Genomic DNA, 21450 nt, shown 5'->3' on the forward strand with positions numbered 1-21450 from the left:
ATTAACTCATTTGCGCCGCCGACCGGAGACATGTTCGCGGCGGAGACGACAGTGTCGGAAACACAAACGGGTCGAGTAAAATGGCGGCGAACAGACGGCGATTGCAGGAGCTTGTGCTCTGTCTCGACTCCGGCGAGCCGGGTCGAGCATTTTGAGGATCTGATAGCGGCCGGTGATTGGCCGGAGCTGCGAAGCAATCGGAGTGGATCGAGAAATCAGAAGAGGAAAACAGAGACATCGAAACAGAGCTCAAAAGATTGTAAAGAAGTTCAAAAATTGGATTATGTTCATGTCAGAGCACGTCGAGGCCAAGCCACCGACAGCCATAGTCTTGCCGAAAGAGTAAGAATCCGGTCGTGTTTTTAAATATATTTTTAAATTTTTTAAAATTTTAATAATATTTTTAAAAAGAAATTCAAAAATATTATTATTGTAATACCACATTTACTATATATTAAAATTATAATATATGGACAAAAACTATATATTATATCGCTCATAAAAGAAAAATTATAATTTTTTTAAAAAAATATTTAAGAATTTTCGCGTTGTTTTTTAAAGTTTATAGATCTTTTTGAAATGTGATAATAATAGTTTCGTTCACATACTAACGATATAATATATATATTAATGAAATTTTTGAAAATTTAAGAATATTGTTGAAATATTTTTTTAAGGTTTAAGGGTATTTTTTAAACAATTTTATTTTCTATCTGAGACTAAAATAAAAAGTATTTTTTTAAATATTACTGAGTATTTTTTTAAAAAATGTGGTACTAATGTACCCGTTCATATATTAATTAGTATTTTTAAAATTTTAAAGAAATTAAAGTATTAATGAAAATTTTAAAAACTCGAAGATATAATCAAAATACTTTTAAAAGTTGTAAAACTATTCGTCAAACCGTATTTATAATATATATATATATATATATATATATATTTAAATTTTTTTTTTGAATGTATGATATATATTTTTTTAATTTAAATTGAATGGATATTTTTGAAACGTGATACTAATAATTTTGTTCATACCGTAAAAGTTTTTCTTTTTTTTTAAGATTTAAAAAATATTTAAAGGTATTTTTGAAACAAAGTATCTGAAATGACGGGAATTTGCAGGTGAGGAGAGAGAAGATAAGTAAGAGAATGAAGTATTTGCAGAATTTGGTCCCTGGGTGCAACAAAATCACTGGAAAAGTTGGAATGCTTGATGAAATTATAAACTATGTTCAATCTCTACAGCAACAAGTCGAGGTCATAAATTCATCCAAATCAATAAATTAACAATTTTTTTTTTTTTTTTCACTAAAAGTTTTGATTTTTTTTTTTTTTTTTTTTTTTTTAGTTCTTATCCATGAACTTGGCCGCTTTGAATCACGAATTCGATCTCGTCAATGGCCATGACCTCTTCGTCGAGCAGGTGAAGATTGTTCGTTTAAAAAATACTCTTGAACTTTCGAAGTTTCATTCATTCGTACCCTTAAATTCTTTAGAAATTTCAAAAAAGTCATTAATTTTTTATATATTTACGGTCCCGATAAGGGTAATTTTGAATTTTTTTGAAAATGGAGGTAAGAAGTTTTAAAGGTATTTTTATTAATTTAGCGTTAAGTATTTAACTAAGCTTAGGTTGATGTTTATTCGATTGTGTTAAAATATATATTATTTTGCGAGTAATTAATAAAATATAGGGTAAATTACAGTTTTGACCTTTGAAGTTTGAGCAACGTGATGATCGTGTTCCTATTTCTTCTAGAAACCTCATCTAGATTTAGGCAATGAGTGCATGTTCTGTGTCACTATTTGGGGGACGATAGCAGGAGATGGAAGCCAGCCCAAACGTATTGCTAGTAGATATTGTCCTCAAGGTTCTAAAATGTATATATTAGGGAGACGTTTCCACACCCTTCTAAGGAATATTTCGTTCAGTCTCTCCGGTCGATATGAGATCCCACACATCACCACTTTTTATTATAAAAAAGACGTCACGTCAAGAGACCAAACTAGATGATTTTCTGACCTCGAGAATAAGATCGTTCAATTTTAAAACCTAGAGACAAAATATCGGGATGTTCAAATTTAGAGACTAAAAATCTAAATAATTACTTAAAAAAACAATAGTTTTCATTCAACGTTCTAATAAATTTTCCGTCAAAATTTACAGGTGTTTCCGACGATAGAAATCTCACCCGAAACGGCTAATTACTCGTCCAACTTTAATGAACTCGAAATCGGCTCGAGCTCAAGCTCTTTAACAGTCCCAGAAACTTCATTTTTCAACTCATCTTCTATTACTGTAATTTCCTTTCTCAATTTCTTCTCTCAGCTTCGAATTCTTCTTTTGTTTTTTGCTTTAATGGTTTTTTTCTTCTTTTCTATAGCATTTTGAACACTCTTCAACTTGGGGAGGTGATTTACAGAGTCTTCATGGTATGAGCTTTGAAGAAGAAGGACCGCCATTGTTGTCGCCATCGAGCTTTTTAACGCAGCAATGTTCATACATTGAAGATGAAAATGAAACATTTCTAGACCAAAAACATGTTTCATTTTAACGTTAAATTAGTATTTCAGTGTCGAGTTATGGTAGAAATATTGTTTAAATGCTAATTTAGTGTCATATGTTTTATTTATATTAATAAAAATTATTATCGGGTTTTGGTTGGTTGTCCGGGAATGAACGATCTCTAGCTATTTGCTTAAATCGAGAAAAAAAAAACAATGATTTAAAGTTATATATCGGGTAGAAAAGTCGGTGATTAAAAACTTTAATCAAATTTAGAACTAAAAGAGAATAAATTAAAAAAAAAAAATTAGGAACTAATTCACGGACTCAAGACTACGTAAAAATTAAAGAGTCAACATATCGTGAGATCTCACATTGGTTAGAGAGAAGTTGACGGCGTTTTAAAACTGTGAGGTTGACGGCGATACATAACGGGCCAAAACGGACAATATCTGTTAGCGGTAGACTTGGGATGTTACAATATCTCTCGACACAACAACATTCACTCATTGAAGCGATCCAAAAACTTGAAATGTTGATCTTCCTAACATGACATGTCAAACAAACAAAGATGAAGTCATGAACGAGCCCTCCCAGTCCCAAAGAGACAAACCTATCTCTCGACACAACCACATTTACTCATTGAGGCACCTTCAAGTCAAAAACTTGAAACGTTGATCTTCCTAACATGACATATCAAACAAACAAAGATGAAGGCACGAACGATCCCTCCCAGTCCCAAAGAGACAACCTATCTCCCGACACAACCACATTCACTCATCGAGGCACTTTCGATTCAAAAACTTAAAATGTTGATCTTCCTAACATGACATGTCAAACAAACAAAGATGGAGCCACAAACGAGCCCTCCCAGTCCCGATCATTATACTATATTTTAAGATTCATTCAAAGTCGACTAAAAACACTAAAATTTTCAAAAGTTGGAAGAACAAGAACAAGAACACGAACACGAACACGATAGACAGATACATTAATCATATTCTAACAACCCTAAAAACTTTAATACTAAAACCAAAAAAGAACACAGAGATTTAGAATGAAATGATGAAGTTGGCATTCAAATCACAGATGCTTCTCCAGCTTCTGTCACAAATCAAAAACAGAATTCCAAACTCAAAAACAGAATCAAAAACAGAATGAAATGATGTTTGAAGCTTTAATCTGTAAGCAAAAGGATTCAAAATTCCCCTTTATGGTTACCTTTTCCAGGAACTATAATAACTGGTGCTGATTTGCAGTTGTGGAAGACATGCTCACTCACACTTCCCTGCAGAACGCTGGAAATGAAAAGGAACAAACAAAGCCAATTCCTATCATTAGAAAACAGATCTACATTGTCTTAATATCTCTAAATGAACTGTGTTTTTTGACTCCTAGATGTCAAGCCTGATGTTCTATATGAACTGTGTTTGATTATAAGAACATGGATTTGTGTATGTTATATAGAAAAGCGATTCTCGTCGTCTTTCTTGAATGTAGCAACCAACTTTCGATTGTAATGAGGTTGTTTCTCTCTAGATGATGAAGCTTATCTCCAACATCTCATTGCTTGACCTTGATATGTGTTAGTTTGGAATTCAAAGCTTGTCTTAATATCGTTACAAGCGAACGCCAAAACAACTTGTGTGAGATCCCACATTGGTTGGAGAGGGGAACGAAGCATTGTTTATAAGAGTGTGGAAACCTTTCCCTAACAAACGCATTTTAAAACTTTAAGAGAAAGCCCAAAGAGGACAATATCGGTTAACGGTGGGCTTGTGCTATTACAAAAGGGAACGAGTACCAGAGAGGACGCTAAACCTTGAAGGGAGTGGATTGTAAGATCCCATGTTGGTTGGATAGGGGAACGAAACATTCTTTATAAGCATATGGAAACCTCTCCCTAATAGACGCGTTTTAAAACCTTAAGAAGAAGCCCAGAAGGGAAAGCCCAAAGAGGACAATATCTGCTAGCGGTGGGTTTGGACGGTTACAAAAGGGGAACGTGTGAGAACCCACATCAGTTGGAGAGGGGAACAAAACATTCTCTATAAGGGTGTGGAAACCTCTCCCTAGTAGAGAGAAAGCTCAAAGAGGACAATATCTACCCATGGTAGGCTTGAACTATTACAACTTGGCCCCAGATATCAGGTCAATTACTACACCACAATACACTCCGGGGTATCATGAATCCAAATTTACATAGCTAGTGATAAACAAAACCGCATATCGAATCTAGACTCGACTTCTTAATCCCGAAGTAAAATACCCTAGAGTTTCTAATTCGAATTGGTTCAAAAGTTGGTCAAGATCTTTGTCTTTTTGCAGAGCATTCATCCAAAACATTAAATGCTATAACCAAAACACATGAATCATCAAGTAAGCTAAAGGATTGATCTCCCAAGGAATCAGCAAAGTTCATCTATTATTATACCTTTGAATCAAGCTTCTTCCTCTAGTGCCCATAACAACAGCAGCAGGCTTCAACTTCTCTGCTTCCTTACAAATAATCTTCCCAGCATCTCCCTGCACAATCCTTGCCACAGTCCTCACCTGAGCAACAAAAGAACACACCCAATGAGTACTCAATGGCAGCCAAAATCAGCAGAGCAGCACTCAATGAGTACTCACCATGGCAACCTCAAAGGCCTCCACCGCAAGCTTCTCCATCAGCCCCTGACTATACTCATAAACCAATTCATTCTTCACATCTAATTAAACAAAACAAAGGAATCAGTGAAATGGGGATTTCTGGATTAGGGTTTTTATTTTTGTATTTGATTTGAAGGATTTGTTACTGGAAACGGCGTGGACGAGATGGATGGTGTCGGCAAGGCGGCAGAAATGGATTAAAGCCCAATCGAAAGCGTGTTTGCTGTTGGGACCATGATCGACGGCAACGAGAATGTCTCGACCACGACGTCTCACCACCGTCTCTCTCTCTAGCTCTGGCTCCGGCACTACCGGGATCAGCGACGGAAGCCGGACTTCTCTCCAGTTGTATTCTTCCTCCTCCTCTAATGTATCCATCGGAGAGAAAACAAAACGATCAAGAACTTGCGATGGGGTTTGAGAATCGATCGGAAAGATGGGAAATCGGTGGTGGGTAGGGCTTTAAAATGGTGGCCGGAATCAGAAGAGTTGGTGGCGAAATGGATCTTCTCGATTGAATTGCTTTTTACAGCCGCCTAATCCGAAGAAATTTCGACTTTCATCGCTTCTAGAAAGCCGCCCATTTCTAAGAAATTCTTGGATGAAATTACAAATTTATGTCCAATAATTATTAAGAACACGAGCAAAATCGAGTTGTCAATTATTGTTCATTGTTCTTAAAATGCTTATTTTTCAAAAAATTATTTGTTGAGAATATAAAATAAAAATATGGAAAATAAATTTTAAAAAATGTTATTTTGGAATATAGATATATAAAATATTATTTCTTTAAAAGTAAATGAATGACACGTGGCACCATAGTATTAAGCCAAGTGGTTAGGCTGACGTGGAGATTTTGGCGGGGCGGGTATTCGGTTTCATACCTACCATTACCAACATCTTTTGACTCAAAATTTATTTTTCTAATAATTAGGAATTAGGAATCTTAATTAAACAAGTCAATTATTAAGTATATATAAACTAGGCTTAAAAATCGTGTTGTAAATAGGATCGGTATTACAGTTACATGGGTCGGTGTCTGTTAATGGAAAATCTTTCTATCGTATACCTAGTTTTGACCGTAAAATTTATAGAGTTCTTGTAGTACGTGTTCGTGATTGTCTATTTTGATTTCTTGAGAGTTTGTGATATGAACCACGACCCAGAAATTTCCATACCTCAAGGTCCAATTACAAGGACGAGAGACAAGAAGTTACAAGTTTTGTACACTTATATTCAATTTATGGTGAGCTCGTCAAAGGAAATTCTAGAAGATGTTGTAAACCTTCCTTATATAGATGTATTAAATGCACTTTAATTTGCATTTAATGAACTCAGAGTTGAATTTATGGAACATCCAAAGATGCTTAATAAGCCCATTTCATTTATTGCACTATTTAATTATAATTTAAATATTTGTTTGTCATATTTAAGGTAGTTTTTAATATAAAAGCTAAGGTTATATTATAATTCAGGTAGGTTACCATATTCCATAATTAACTCGGCATTTTAATATGAAGGTTATGTGTCACATAGGTTAAGGTTGTCAAAAGCTATATAAAACCTTCTTTATTTTTTTCACGGTAAACATCACATTTTTTAATGTAAAATAATAATGTTATATTTTAGCTTTGTTGAGAGCTAAGTTTTTACTCTGTAAATTTGTGTGCTTATAACTTAAATGACACTTGCATGCTAGAATAATTCAAATAGTATTGATCAAACCTCTTGTGGAGTGATTCGAATCATGAATTTTCTTGATCATCAAGTTAATCTGTTTCAAAACTTTCCCTTAGGTTGATTCTATATCAGCTTGTACGTTATAAATGTCAATTGCTATTAAACTACGTTGATTTTGATTATATTTTAGTTCATGTTGTAAGAATTTTTTCAGTCTACACAAGTGGTGATTTAAACGAGGTATTCCTAAGCAACAATTATACCTGAAGACACGAGTATTCAATACCGGTTTTCTCCTTATTTTTTTTATCTTTATTTATAAATTTATATTAATTAATTAATTAATTAATCGACTTGGTTTGCCATAATTAATATAATTAATTATTTGATTAAAATAATTTAATAATATTTTATTTTAATATTGATTTCAAATAAATCTTTACTATAAGAACGAATTGCCTTATTTACTAAAATTATTCATTAATTAACCTACCTAATTAATTAATTAATTAATTAAATTCTTTTTCTTTTTTAATTTTTCTTACATCTTTACAAATATTTTTTAAATTTTAATGCAAAAAAGAACTTGATTTATTTATTTAATATAATGCTTCATTCTTACCGTTGGATTTATTAGATTAAAAATTGAAATATGAAAGATTTATTACCATTTTTAGTAAAAAGTAAAAGGTTAATCGGTAAAAATATTTATTTTTAAATATTAAATTAAAATGCATTTTAAAGATTTAAAATATTATTTATTAGAATTGTGAGAAAATAAATAATTAAATAAAACTATGTAATTGTATCTTAATAAAAATTAAATTAAATTAATAATAAATTCAAATGGTTCGTTTTTGAGCTTATCCGATTTTTGGGCGCCTTTCTCATTCACTTTTTACAATATTCGGTCAAAAGCCTCTCGCCGGCGAGGAGAAAGTTCAGCATCAATTCCAAATTCTCTGTGAATTTGCTCTTCGTCGGCGGTGGAGGTTTCCACATTTCTCCGATTCAACTCGAAAATGGAGGAGAAGAGCAAGGTTCTGATCATAGGAGCAACAGGTTTCCTAGGGTTCCATTTGGCTCAAGCCAGCTGCAATTTTTCTCACCCTACGTTTGCTCTAATAAGAGATTCTACCACCTCTTCATCTACTAAACTAGACAAGCTCCGAGCTCTCTCCGATGCCGGAGTTCAATTCCTCAAGGTTTGTCTCTTCCTCTTATTCTTGAACTATGTATATAGTTATTGTTCTGCAGCTTTTTCTTGCTGGAGACGACACTGATTTTGAGTGTTTTTAAATGTTAGGGTTCTCTGGATGACGAAGCTAGCCTGATGGAAGCTGTTAATCAAGTTGATGTGGTCATTTGTGCTGTTTCGTCTAAACAGGCGTTGGACCAGAAACTTCTGATTCAAATCATCAAACTAAATGGATCCATTAAGGTAAGTAAGTATTGATTGATTCGATTTGGTCCATGTAATTCTGGCACATTTCTGCTAGATACTATTTCAGAGTTGCTCTGCCAAATAAACAAAATCGGAAAGGAAATTGAAATCTCATCTGGCTCACGGCATTGAACTTCATACTCTAGGAAAAAAATTGTGTCAATCTGTTTGTTGAGGTTGTAGATCAATGTAATGGATTGTATGTGCTTCTAGTATGATCATAGTCCTAAGGTATATAATCTGCAATTTGAGTGATATTTATCGGATAGCTTAGTTGCTTTCACAGATATTTATGGTTGTTTGTTTGTTTATTTACGCTGCAGAGGTTTATTCCATCAGAATTTGGACTTGATCCTGATAAGGTTCAAATATCAAACATGGACTACGACTTCTATGCCCGCAAAGCTGAAATTCGTCGGCTGGTTGAAGCTGAAGGCATTCCATATACCATAATTTCTTGCAATTTTTTCATGAGTTATTTACTTCCTTCCCTTGTTCAACCAGGCATGAAAGTTCCTCCAAGAGATAAGGTGACAATATTTGGTGATGGGAATACCAAAGGTTTGTCTACAGAAAAACTGAAGATTACACATTGATTTCTTTTGGATGCTAATAAATTTAATCCTTGATGTCGAGAAAATAACAATTAGTTGATGATTTATGATCATACTGCAGGTGTATTTGTGAAGGTCAGTGATGTTGCTGACTTCACAATTAGTGCGTTGGATGATCCACGCACATTGAACAAGGTAGTTTATCTAAGGCCCGAAGGAAATGTTTATTCCTTGAATGAACTGGTTGAGATTTGGGAGTGTAAAATTGGGAAGAAGCTTGAGAAGAATTATGTATCAGAAGAGGAGCTGCTGAAGAAAATTGAAGGTACTGAATTTCATTTCAAATGAACCTTGAATTGTGAAATTTTGTTTACGACCATAAACTTCTGTTCTTGGCTATAATCATGCATGATGTATGTAAACTGAATGCAACGATGACTTGGAATAAGTATAAGTTTCTTAGTCTCAGCTGACCGTAGTTAAATGCGGTGATTCATTACTCATGACCCAATTTGCAGCTGAAGGATTAGTTGGTTTACATTACTAGTGTAACGACCCAAGTCCACCGCGAGCAGATATTGTCCTTTTTGGGCTTTCCTTTCAAGCTTCCCTCAAGGTTTTAAAACGTGTCGGCTAGGGAGAGGTTTCCACACCCTTATAAAGAATGTTTCGTTCTCCTCCCTAACCAATGTGGGATCTCACCATCCACCCCCTTCAGGGCCCAACTTTCTCGCTTGTAACAGCTCAAACCCACCGCCAAGAGATATTGTCCTCTTTGGACTCTCCCTCAAGGTTTTTAAAACACCTCTACAAGGGAGAGGTTTCCACACTCTTATAAAGAATGTTTCGTTCTCCTTTCCAACCGATTGGGATCTCACAATTCACCCCCCTTCGGGCCCAGCATCTTCGTTGGTACTCATTTCCTTCTTCAATCGATGTGGGACCCCCACTCCACCACCCTACCGTCACTGGTACTTGTTTCCCTCTCCAATCGACGTGGGATCTCACAATCCACCTACCTTTGGGGTCCAGCATCCTCGTTGCACTTGTTCCTCTCTCCAATCGATGTGGGATCTCATCGCTAGTGGGGGCGAAATGCTAAAATTTCGACCTTCTTGGGATGTTTTTTTTTTTTTTTTTTTTTTTTTTTTTTTTTTTTTTTTNTGTGTTTTCATTTTATCTAAGTGAAAGCTTGCTCGACCATTCAACTCTAGGCTATATAGACCAATTGGATGCGCCAAGTATCGTGAGTTAAAAGCTTTAGAGGCCGATAGATAAACCTGATATTCGTTCTTTTAGCACCCTAAAACTACTTTTCTGTGTAACGGCTCAAGCCCACGGCTAGTAGATATTGTCTTTTTTGGGCTTTCCCATTCAAGCTTCCCTTCAAGGTTTTTAAAACACGTTTGCTAGGGAGAGGTTTCCACACCCGTATAAAGGATGTTTCGTTCTCCTCCCCAATCGATGTGGGATCAGTATGGTAGAATTGAATGGTCAATCATTTGGACATTCAAACATATAGCTGCTCGATGATGTTCCACTAATTGTTGTTTTGATTCTTAATTGTGATCGCAGAGACTCCTTACCCTGACAACATGGAGCTCATTTTCATATATTCTGCATTCATAAAGGGAGATCAAACGTACTTTGATATCGAGGCATCATCAAATGGTGTTGATGGTTCAAAATTATATCCACAACTCAAGCATACTACGATTAGTGAGTTTCTGGACACCCTATTGGAATGATCTTCCAAGTTCTTATTCCTTTTTGTTCTTATTATTTGAATAATGCATAGTTGGAACTTGTATCTATAAACCAATACTCTTATTTGGTTAGCATTTGGTTTTTCCTTTTTTTAATGAAAGTAAAAACCAACTTTCATTAAAAGAAAAATAATAATGAAAGAATATAAAGATCACGTTATTGTTACTATCTATTAACATCATCACGAAAATATTGACGTGACGTGTTCATTTAATTTGTCTAATTACTTCCTTATTATATCACATCAAGTTCATCTCAATTTATGAATCCGTGTCTAGCTGAGTGAATTTGTAGGTTCAATTTCCAAAATAATAATAATAAAAGAAAAAATTCCATCTCAACTTAAAAAATATTTTTATCTTCCTTCATCTTTTTTAAGTCATTTAATGGAAACTGAGAATGTTGAAGGGACACTAGTAGATACATTTATAAAGGCAGTAAAAAACAACTAAAACTCCAAAGGAGTTGAGCCTCGATTAAGGGGAGGCGCACTTTGTTCGAAGGGAGGTGTTGGATGATGAAAGTCCCACATCGGCTAATTTTGGGAATGATCATAGATTTATAAGTGAGGAATACTAACTCCATTCGTATGAGGTCTTTTTAAACAAAGTAATAACAGTTTTTATATAAAACTAACTATGATGATATTTTTTAATTTTTTTTGAAGTTAAAAAATATTATTCAACTTTATAAACTGTTTTTGAAATAAAAGCTATTTATATTAATTTAGTTATATATATATATATATATATATATATATATATATATATATATATATTGTAGTATTTCTAGCAATTTTGTAAGTCGGCCATTGTTGACCTTCTAGAAGAACTTTCAATAAAGTCGGCGGCGGCGGCGGCCATTCTTCCCCCACCAACCCACATGTGTCTTCTGTCCTTTTCTTTATTTTATTTTAATCGAATATTAAGCTAATTAAAAACAGTTTTAAATAATATATTTATTCGTTCATAGTGTTTGCTTTTTTAAATAATAATAATAATAATAATAATAATAATAATAATAATAAGTTGAATTATCTAAACCTGGATGGTTCTTATTTTAAAAAAATTCAAATATTTCCTTATTAAATAAAATTAAAATTATTGCAGATAAAATGTAAAAAAATCAAACAATTTTTAAAAGAAAAAATAAAATAATTATCTAATAGATTTTAATTAATTGGTAATAAATTTCAAATACTCATTTAAGTTTAAATTAAAAATTAAAACTTGGTGTTTAAAAAAAATAAATAGGGTCTTAAAAAAAGCATGTAGGGGTAATTTTGACATTTTAACATTATATATATATATTTATATAAATACGGGAATTTCGAACTCCGAAGTCCCCATTCGTCAAAGCAATATTTCTGAACAACGAAAAAGGAACTCTCCCTGTTTCTTCTTCTTTCGTTTTGCAGCTCGCCGGTAGTTCTCCGATCAGGTATTTCTTCGCCGGAAACCTTACTTCGATGGCTCAGAATCTCAAGGTTCTAATCATTGGTGGAACTGGTTACATCGGAAAATTCATTGTACAAGCTAGCGCCAAAGCCGGTCATCCTACCTATGCATTGATCCGCAAGTCTTCGCTCGGAAGCTCTGCCAAGTCTCAAATCATCAATCATTTCAAAAGCCTTGGTGTTAATTTCCTCTTCGTAAGTTTACTGTCCTCTATTTCTCGGAATTTTGTTGTTTCGTTGCTCGGAATTTTTGTGGAATCCTTTGCTGAATAATGTGCCTGATTTTCTTGCTTTACTATTTTGTTTGCGAATGAGTAAACTGAGTTTGATTTGATTAAATCGAAGTGATTACTTGTAGTGCAGCATACACTGGTGGTTCTTTTGAGTTGTTCTTATTGTAAATTCTGCGGACTCAAAATGAATTTTCGGAGTGAAAATTGTATTGTTTAATTTTGCTAAAACGCTGATATGATTGGGGCAGGGCGATCTCTTCGACAATGAGAGTTTGGTTAAGGCGATAAAGCAGGTTGATGTGGTGATATCCACCCTCGGTGGTCATATGGTTCCCCATCAACATAAGATCCTATCTGCTATCAAACAAGCTGGCAATGTCAAGGTAACCTCATTTCCCTGCCAATCTTTATCTACATTTTGCCTACAACTATGCCATTGATTGTGATTGCTTTGTTGCAATATGCATTCTGCTATAGAGTTTGTGTGTTTTGGAAATTTTGAGCATTGGAATTTGTGTGGTACAGAGATTCTTTCCTACGGAATTCGGCAACGATGCCGATCACATCGACGCGGTGGAGCCAGCAAAATCGATGTACACTGCAAAGGCTGAATTTCGTAGGGTTGTTGAGGCTGAGGGAATCCCGCACACATTTGTGGTATGCAATTTCTTCGATGGTTACTTCCTTAGCAATTTGTCTCAGCCAGATGCATCCGTCCCACCTAGAGACAAAGTCGTAATCTTAGGGGATGGAACTCCCAAAGGTACAAATATGTTAACTGCATCCTCTCAAGTTCTTATTGAACCTTTTGTTTCGTTGGATTGATTGTTGTACACTACTATTATCTCATTTTCTGGAGTTGAAATGGCTTCCAAAGTAGTAACCCCCCTGGATATTCAATAGATATTGATGCGTTTCGTTGGTTTTTCATTCATCAAAAACTTATGCATAACATAGACACATGTATATTATTGGCTTCAATATGAGTTTGGTTTCAATAGCCTCCCACACTGTTCTTTCTGCATCTGTTTTGTTAGCTGAAGTAGTGATTTACAACAAGGAAGAAGCTCTTCTAATAAACAAAACTTGTACACACACACAAACATGTTATAAATAATTGACTGCAACATGAAGCATCATTCGTAACCAGTTTCTTGAAGGGAGATATCGAGTTTGTTTCATCGTTCACCCTATTCATTATGTGTCTGTTTTGTTTGGTGAAGTGATTTACAACAAGGAAGAAGACGTTGGGACGTACACCATCCGAGCCATAGATGATCCAAGAACCCTCAACAAGATCATGTACATTAGACCCGCAGCCAACATCTACTCGACCAACGATCTGGTCTCACTGTGGGAGAGAAAAATTGGCAAGACTCTTAGAAGGGTCTATGTCCCAGAGGAGGAGGTGTTGAAGAACATCCAAGGTAGGTTTTACCAAACAACAACTTTTCAATTCATAATCTGTCATGCTTCTAAAACACAGACTGATTAACACATTTGTTTTCGCTAATCATCTCTTGCAGAGGCCTCATATCCACTTAATATAGAATTGGCACTCTGTCACACTGCACAGGTGAGGGGATCTCAAACTAACTTTGATATTGAGCCATCTTTTGGAGTGGAAGCTTCAGCGCTGTACCCGGATGTTCGATATACAACTGTGGAAGAATACCTCGACCAGTTTGTCTAAATAAAATCAAACAACCCCCATACCCTTTTTCCCTTGATCTTTTTGGTATAATGGGTGTACGAAGCTGTGTTCTATAGTTATGTATAATAAGTAAATGTTCTCATTTGAAGGCAGAGGTTCTTACTGATGGCCTCACCAACCCACAATTGCCTATTTTTGAATGAGTGCATTTCCTCTGACAGTGAGTGTTGAAATGTTGACCAATCTGTACGGTTAGCGAAATAAAACCGTTGAAGTTAATTGTCTCACTTCACCGGTTTTATTAGATTAGGTTTTACTAGATTATTATTGTTGTGATGAGTTCAATTGGAATCAAACGTTTTTCATTTGGGTTGAGAATATATATTTTATCTCATTTGAGCTATATATTTATATTCGCTTTTAATACTAAATTTTTAATTATATTATTTGAGGTATGAAATTTTACAATTTTAGTCCATAAATTTTTATTATTTATGCCTAATAGGTATATGAACAATCATCGAGTATCATAATTTTGTGTATAATGGATGCTTCTAACTTTAAAAATGTATAATAAATTCATGAAACTTTTAATTTTGTGTTCTATTAGATATTTGACACATTCTAATATGTTTTTAAATTAACACATAAAAAATTCAATTTTGTTATAAAAATACATTAAACTTTTAATTTTGTATCAAATAAATTTATGAATTTTAAAAAATATATATAAAATACACCTCCGGTTGAAACACTAGAAATTTTTATTTTTTATTTTTACTGATTCATCATTTGAGACTATTAAAGTCCAAAATCTATTTAAAATCACGAGTTACATATTGGTATAGATTAATAAAAATACCCGTGAATTTTACATTCTAAGCTTTAAAAAAATTTCAATAATATTCTCAAACTAACTGAACAAAGCTAGAAAATACCCTTAAACTAAAATTGAAAAAAAAAGAAAAAAAAAACTCTATTTTAGATCAAGTATCAGCCAAGGGTTAATTTTCTATATATTTAAATGAGGTTTTTCGGTATATTTTAAAGGTAAGCCTGTGATTCAATTAATCAGACTCAACAATATCAAATCAAAGATAAAATCAAGCAAGGAAGAGTAGAGAAGAGAAGAGAAGAGGACACAAATATTTAAAGTGGCTCGACCAATGAGGTCTACCTTTCACCCTATGCAAGGTGAACTCAATCTTCAACTCACTGATCTTTGACATTCAGAATCTGGTTGAAGCAATACAGCAGGTTGATGTTGTGACGTCCACCGTTGGTCGAGATCTGCTATCGAACAAGCTGGTAATTTTAAGGAGGCCTTAAGCCATTCACCACTGTCACATTTGATACTCAACTTTGGCAGAGCTTCCAAACAATAGCTTTTGATGGACAATGAACTGAATCAACTGCAAAATCTTACACGAGAGAGAGAGTAGATTCGCCATTTGCACACATTTTCTCCCATCTTCATTTGTTTCCCTTTCTTCCCTTCTTCCCGGAAGCCTTAGCAGATCCCCCCTTGCCTCTTGGAGCCTTTGAGTTCTTTCCCTTCTTAGAACCTTTACCCTGCTTGCTCATTCCGTGCTTCCTTGCATCCTTCTTCATTCGTCGGTCTACTAAGGTTTTACCCTTCCCAACCCGAACTTGAACTCCTTTCTTTGCAACCACAAATTCCTTTTTCGGTCTCTGGGGCACTGCTTTTTTGTAAAGTTGATCGATCATCTTGCTCTTTGATCGATCAGATATATCGGCCTGGTCTGAGATGATGTTTGCCTTCTTGCGAACCTTTTCGAGTTTCTTCATTGCAACTCGCTTCTTTCGTGCTTTAGCTTCAGCTACCTTTTTAGCAGGGCGGGCGTCGATTTCTTTGAACTGTGCTCTCATTGCTGCAACCTCCTCTTTGGTTATAGGCTTTATTGGTTGACGATGTCTTTTCTCCTCGTCCAAAAACCACTTCGGCAAGCCTGTGTCGTCGAACATGTATTTGTTATATGAATCATCAAGAAATTGCTCTCTTTGCTTTTTCCTCAGCATCTTTTTCGCACATGCCAATATCTCAGCCTTTGTGTCGGGCTCTTCATCCTCGGATTCTTCAGAGGATGAATCGTCGCTTGAATCTGTAGCCGGGGCAGGGACTACCTCAAATTCATCATCTGCTTTAATAGAGTCTTTTGCATTGGTTGAGATTTTTGACTTCTCTCTTGCATTCTTAGAAATATTTGACTTGGCTACTTTGGTGACAGCAGTTTTTTCTTTTGGCCCATCAACCTGCATATCATCTTCGCTACCCAACTCCTTCAAATCTCCATCTTCCGCTGCTTCAGCAAAAATATCCTGACCGAACCATTTGTTTGCAATCTCCTCTTGAGTTGGCTCTCCACCGTCATCAAGAGATACCATCAGTGGATTTCTATCCTCGTCTACCAGATTTTCGTCGGAGTCATAATCAGATTGAAAACGATCGCCTCCATTCTCATCCTCCTGCAGACAACCAGACTCCAAGGTGAGGATAATATTTTATCCGGAACTGATGGCTATATGTGCTTCATATGATCATTCAACTAACACGTAAATGATGATTGAATGAAGCTAACTATTAACCGTCCTGGACGGAAATAACACGTGCAAACAAAAATAGACCAAAAGAAAAAACAAACGAGTGACCCAAAACCATGAACAGCATCAGAGGACAAGGTATACTTACCTAGCCCTTCCCTTAGAATTAAAATCGAATAGATTTGAGGGTCTTGAGTAATTGATGATTAGGGGTTCTCAGAACAAAAGTTACATAATTTCAAATTAGTAGGATTTTCATATCAAATACCATTATAGCTTCATACCTCAAGTAACTCGGCATCATCAGAGTAGGCTTTTTTTGCACGTTTCCTCTGCTTTGCACTACCTTCCTTTCTGGCAACAAAGCTTTCATAAGCCTGATCCAACAATTCCTCCATATGTTCATCATACCTGGAAAGAATAGCATCAGAATTCATCTCAAAACAACAAAAAGCAGACAGTCATTACTTCAATCTGAAAATTAACAGAATTAAGCAAAGGGAGGGAGAAAACACCTTCTGCGCTCTTCATCAGAACCAATATCGCTAGCTGAAGACTCATGATCTTCCTCATTGGTTACATCATTTTCATGTTCTCCCAACTCACCATTGTCGACATCATAGTCAGTTGAATCAATAACTCTTAAGTCATTCTTACCCTGGTTCACATACAATGGCAAACGAATTTCAGAAGAAGATACGAACATTCCCAATGCCAGGAGAAAAAAAAAAGAATACAGATTTGCAAGGAAATATTCGTGAAAGTATACCTTGATGTTAGAAAGAGAGAATAACTCGTGATCAATATAACCCTCTTCCATGACGTCTAGTTGCATCCCCATCGCTTTCCTAGCTTTGTCCTTTATGCACAGAAGAATAGCTACTCAATCAGCTATTACATGGCTAGCCATAATATGCTAGGATGAAAGCATGATCATATTCTGAGTTTTTATTGGGTGGAGAAAAAGATTCCATAATAGATTGATCAACCTATACTTTACTTTTATTTAACTATTGTATAAAAGATGAAAGCTACACAATTGGCGGACCAGTCAACCGGAGATTACAACTTACAAGAACATACACTACCCTTCTTAAGTCGAAACGTAGCACGTAGAAGTAAGTTAAAAAAAAGAAAGTTCTAGAAGTCTAACAAAGAATTAGACACTCGTACTGTATGGAGATAGTGCCCTAATTCTTTATCAAAATACTATTGTAAATAGTATAGTTCCCAAGTGCAAAAATACCAATCAGCAATCAAATTTTCTCACAGTAAACAAACGTCAAATTGCAATTAATTGAAATACCATGGTCAATAAATGTGTAAAAGAACACCATACATAATACTCTGTAAGCATTAATCCCAATGTACAAGAAATAGAGAAAGAGAACCATGCAAGATCACAAACCTTAGCTCTCCTTTTTGCAAGAAGCTTCTTTTCCCTTTTCTTCTTCCGTTCAATAGCATATGTCAGCTCCTCCATCTCATTTAGTAATTTATCATCTTCGTTCTGCTTTACCTCATTTTCAGCATCTTTAACAGAAGTGGGCGTAGCCTTTTGATTGGGAGATAAGGCCTTCCTTATGTGCAATCGCCACCTAAATGAAGAATTATAAACGATTAAAAACATTTAGTTATCAGAGAATTGTAGCAGAGTTGCATGAAAAGTGTGCACGCAGATAACCATTACAGTAAATCAACCTTTAACGTTCATTGTTCCGTTTTTACAAATATTCCACAGGCAGAGGGAAATCCAATGCCCTATGACGCCTATATGGTCCTATCAGGCGGAACAAAACGTGAATAAGACTTACCCATAAGCCTAATTATTTATGACCCCATGCAGCTCTACATCTATGATAGGAATGCAACATCTCCAATCCAGATTATGAAGACTACGAGAATGGGCCTACCAAAAGAAGTTATAAGTTTTTTTATTTAGATCATAAAAAATAAAAATAAAAATTAACTTTGTTCTTTAGGAATGAAAATATTTACGGGTACCATGGGGCCAATTTTGTAAAACACAAAGATGGTTCCTAAACTAGTTAATAAATATCTATATCCATATTCCTTGAAACTACTCCACAAATTCATTGAAAAGGAAGGAAGAAAAACAAACCCCATAATAATTCAAATTTTAAGAGTTTGTCTTTTGTGTATGCTTTCTCAATCAAGCAAGAGCATAGACCCGTGACGGAAAAGTTCAAATTTGGGTGCCCCAAAGAAGTCATGATTTAATCCTCTCCAACATCTAAAGACCGCATTACATCTTGCACAAGTTCAACGACTAAAGTAAAGATTAGCAAATGCATGAGCGAACAGGTGTTTAAAAAATGCAAAAAAATAGAAGGCAAGTATTTAGAGGGTGTGAATCTTACTTCAGCAGATGCTTAAAATCTTGCTTGCCCAGGACACGCAAATCATCACAAAGTGCCTTAACCTGTTAGAGAATAGGCATTTAGGAAATAAAGTACCCAGATGATGACCGGAACCTTCAAAAAACCAAATGTTAAATATACAATACCTCTTCAGTTGTTAAATCATGATTCTTAATCAGCAAACAAGGAGGATCATCAAAAGTTATACAAGTCACAGTTCCTAAGATCTCAAGAGGAGAATCTGACCAGATGTAATTAGACGCAGAAGACACTTTCCGAAGAGTCATATCTCCATCTTCATATCTATTATCACAACATAAAATAAATGAGCAATCCTTAACTGGAAAATAACAGATGATCGCCACTGTCCTCCAACCTCCCCCCCAAGTTAAAATAATTCATTAACCCTTTCTGGTTTCCCTCACCATGCCCAAATGAACAATCATTTCTGCGCATAAAGATGAATAAAAGAAGTATCCCTTCCCTCTCTCATGTTACCATGTCTTGTACCTAAGGCAATTAGAAATTTAACCCCTCCTTGCAAACCCCTTTAGTACTCGTACAGTTTTTTCTAAATTTAAATAGTTCAAAAGGTTGCAGGAAATCGAGCACCCTGCTGTTTGGTAATATCTAAATTGTAATTCAAACACGAGCATAAACAAATAACAAAACATATAAATATGTCCTTAAAATGAAGACTTACCCATCACGATGTCTCTTTTGTTTTGTTCCTCTAAGTACATCCACAACCTACACAAAAAAAAATTTGAAATAACATATTGATGATGATGATGAGGTGAATACGAACTGAGTAAGTAAATAAAACACCACACGCATTAGGAACATTTGGATGTAGTAACACTAACCTTCCGTTGGGGTTCTACAGATCCTTGAAACAGGTGCTTCACATCAAGAAGTCGTGGATCAATCTTTGCAGGAGCCTTATATCTAAGACCCAAAACATATATTTCTGCAGATGCAGATCGACTTGCTGCTGGTTTTTCGACCTCAACCTTTTCAAATAACTGCAACACCATTTAATTGTTTATAAATATCAGATAGAGAGAAACAAATGGCCATGACATCAGGTTAGAGTGAAATTACCTGCTTGAGACAATATAGGACAGAACTGTAATCTTGTGACCTGAAAACCTGAAAATTAAAGAGCAAATAAGCAATCTGAAGCCAGTCATATTTGTTATGGGGAAAAAAAAAAAAGTGCTCGTGAGTTCCTGATCCGCACATTACCAAAATAAGATCAAGAATGTTCCTATTTCCTTCAATAGATATTGACAATGTAGAAATTTAGCATTAATCAGTGAAGTCCCCTATCAAATGGTCCAGTGGTAATAGCTCAACCAGTTAATAATTAATAATCAACTAACCACGATAGACCTGGGACTTGTTTGTTTATCAACTAACCATTGAAATAATAATTAATAATCAACTACCTAAACAGTCACCAACGAACAAGAACGGGCCTCAGAGGACTACAAAACCATTGAATACCTAGAATCAAAACTCACCTTGGTAACAAATGCACCCTTTGGAGCCAATAACTGAGTAGCTAATTTGACAGAATCTATAACCAACGAATTCTGGCTCATGGCCTCCTGCGCCCAAGCCCCACCAACATTGGGCGACCCATCATGCAAGATCAAATCAAAAGCAGCGCACCCTTTCTCGTTCATAATCTTCTTGAGCCTCGCCTTGCATTCCGGCTTCGTGATATCCTGCTCGATAGCAATGGCACCGCGAACGGGCGCAATGGGAACCAAATCGACACCGACAACGAGGCTACCGACGGGAACCCGCTCGACGGCGACTTGCATCCAACCACCGGGGGCGGCGCAGAGATCGAGAACGGCATGGGAGGAGCGGAGGAAGTTGTATTTGGAGTCGAGCTGGGCGAGTTTCCATGAGGCACGAGAACGATAGCCATGCTCTTTAGCAAGGCGATAGTACTTGTCCAAACGATGCTTCCCCTTGACTTTGCCCATGGCGGAATTGGGAGCTTGAAGGATTTGCAGGCGATGGCACAGTGGGCTTTAGGTTTAGAAAGAACAGTGAGAGAGATTTTGAGCATTTTAAGGAAAGAGACGAGCGAGACGGTTCAGGGTTTAAGGGTTTGGTTTTTTTTGTATTGGGTCGGTTCAAGGTTTAAGGGTTTGGTTTTGCTGTTTTGGGTGGTTCAGGGTTTAAGTGTTGGTTTTTATTGTTTTTGAGGCGGTTCAGGCTTCATTCAAGGGTTTGGTTTTTATTTCTTTGAGACGGTTCAGGGTTTTGCTGTTTTACTAAATTAAATGGAATACTAAGTTATCAAAAATACCTCTAATTTTTTTAAAAAAATATAATACTCTTAAAATTTTTAAAAATTCGAAAAATATTTTTACTGGATTGAAATCATTAATATTTTGTTTCACACCTATTCTTAAAACTTTCAAAAATGTTTCTGAGGCCAAAAGGCCCCTACTGTTAGTCGGCAATCAAGCGATGGGCACATGTGTCGCTTCTAGCTTGGATTCTGACTTGGAGGTGTTCAGTCATAATCCAGCACACGA

The 21450-nt window shown here is 35.5% G+C and overlaps 5 protein-coding genes across 7 annotated transcripts; 3 read left to right on the forward strand and 2 right to left on the reverse strand.

Annotated features, from left to right (window-relative positions):
• LOC111777720 (transcription factor bHLH63-like) lies at positions 1–2647 on the forward strand. 2 transcript variants are annotated; one of them, XM_023657438.1, is made up of 5 exons: positions 1–342; positions 1123–1257; positions 1349–1423; positions 2168–2299; positions 2385–2647. In XM_023657438.1, the coding sequence occupies exons 1-5, from the start codon at positions 31–33 to the stop codon at positions 2553–2555; spliced, it is 825 nt and encodes a 274-aa protein (XP_023513206.1). In that variant the 5' UTR covers positions 1–30; the 3' UTR covers positions 2556–2647. The 2 variants fall into 2 exon arrangements, with proteins under 2 accessions (XP_023513206.1, XP_023513207.1); XM_023657439.1 differs by lacking the exon at positions 2168–2299.
• A 708-nt stretch (positions 2648–3355) lies between these two features.
• Positions 3356–5832, reverse strand: LOC111777016. Its single transcript, XM_023656457.1, has 5 exons — positions 5305–5832; positions 5138–5217; positions 4941–5059; positions 3728–3804; positions 3356–3610 (listed from the first exon to the last, which is right to left on the reverse strand). The coding sequence occupies exons 1-5, from the start codon at positions 5534–5536 to the stop codon at positions 3585–3587; spliced, it is 534 nt and encodes a 177-aa protein (XP_023512225.1). The 5' UTR covers positions 5537–5832; the 3' UTR covers positions 3356–3584.
• LOC111777013 (adoMet-dependent rRNA methyltransferase spb1-like) lies at positions 4807–20930 on the reverse strand. 2 transcript variants are annotated; one of them, XR_002812331.1, is made up of 12 exons: positions 20416–20930; positions 19994–20041; positions 19756–19914; positions 19593–19639; positions 19036–19192; positions 18890–18951; positions 17917–18106; positions 17278–17367; positions 17024–17166; positions 16793–16919; positions 15224–16433; positions 4807–4818 (listed from the first exon to the last, which is right to left on the reverse strand). XR_002812331.1 is itself a non-coding variant. In XM_023656454.1 (11 exons), exons 1-11 carry the CDS (start codon positions 20887–20889, stop codon positions 15420–15422), a joined length of 2511 nt encoding a protein of 836 aa, XP_023512222.1. In that variant the 5' UTR covers positions 20890–20930; the 3' UTR covers positions 14938–15419. The 2 variants fall into 2 exon arrangements, 1 of the variants encoding a protein (XP_023512222.1); XM_023656454.1 differs by lacking the exon at positions 4807–4818 and having other exon boundaries at positions 14938–16433.
• Positions 7711–10775, forward strand: LOC111777014 (probable pinoresinol-lariciresinol reductase 3). The gene is made up of 5 exons (XM_023656455.1): positions 7711–8043; positions 8145–8279; positions 8606–8843; positions 8958–9161; positions 10412–10775. The coding sequence occupies exons 1-5, from the start codon at positions 7861–7863 to the stop codon at positions 10582–10584; spliced, it is 933 nt and encodes a 310-aa protein (XP_023512223.1). The 5' UTR covers positions 7711–7860; the 3' UTR covers positions 10585–10775.
• Positions 11947–14326, forward strand: LOC111777015 (isoflavone reductase homolog PCBER-like). Its single transcript, XM_023656456.1, has 5 exons — positions 11947–12254; positions 12541–12675; positions 12818–13055; positions 13516–13719; positions 13819–14326. Exons 1-5 carry the CDS (start codon positions 12072–12074, stop codon positions 13983–13985), a joined length of 927 nt encoding a protein of 308 aa, XP_023512224.1. The 5' UTR covers positions 11947–12071; the 3' UTR covers positions 13986–14326.
• Positions 20931–21450: the final 520 nt, after the last annotated feature.

The sequence above is a fragment of the Cucurbita pepo genome, chromosome LG16 (assembly GCF_002806865.2).
Source record: "Cucurbita pepo subsp. pepo cultivar mu-cu-16 chromosome LG16, ASM280686v2, whole genome shotgun sequence".
Taxonomy (NCBI): domain Eukaryota; kingdom Viridiplantae; phylum Streptophyta; class Magnoliopsida; order Cucurbitales; family Cucurbitaceae; genus Cucurbita; species Cucurbita pepo.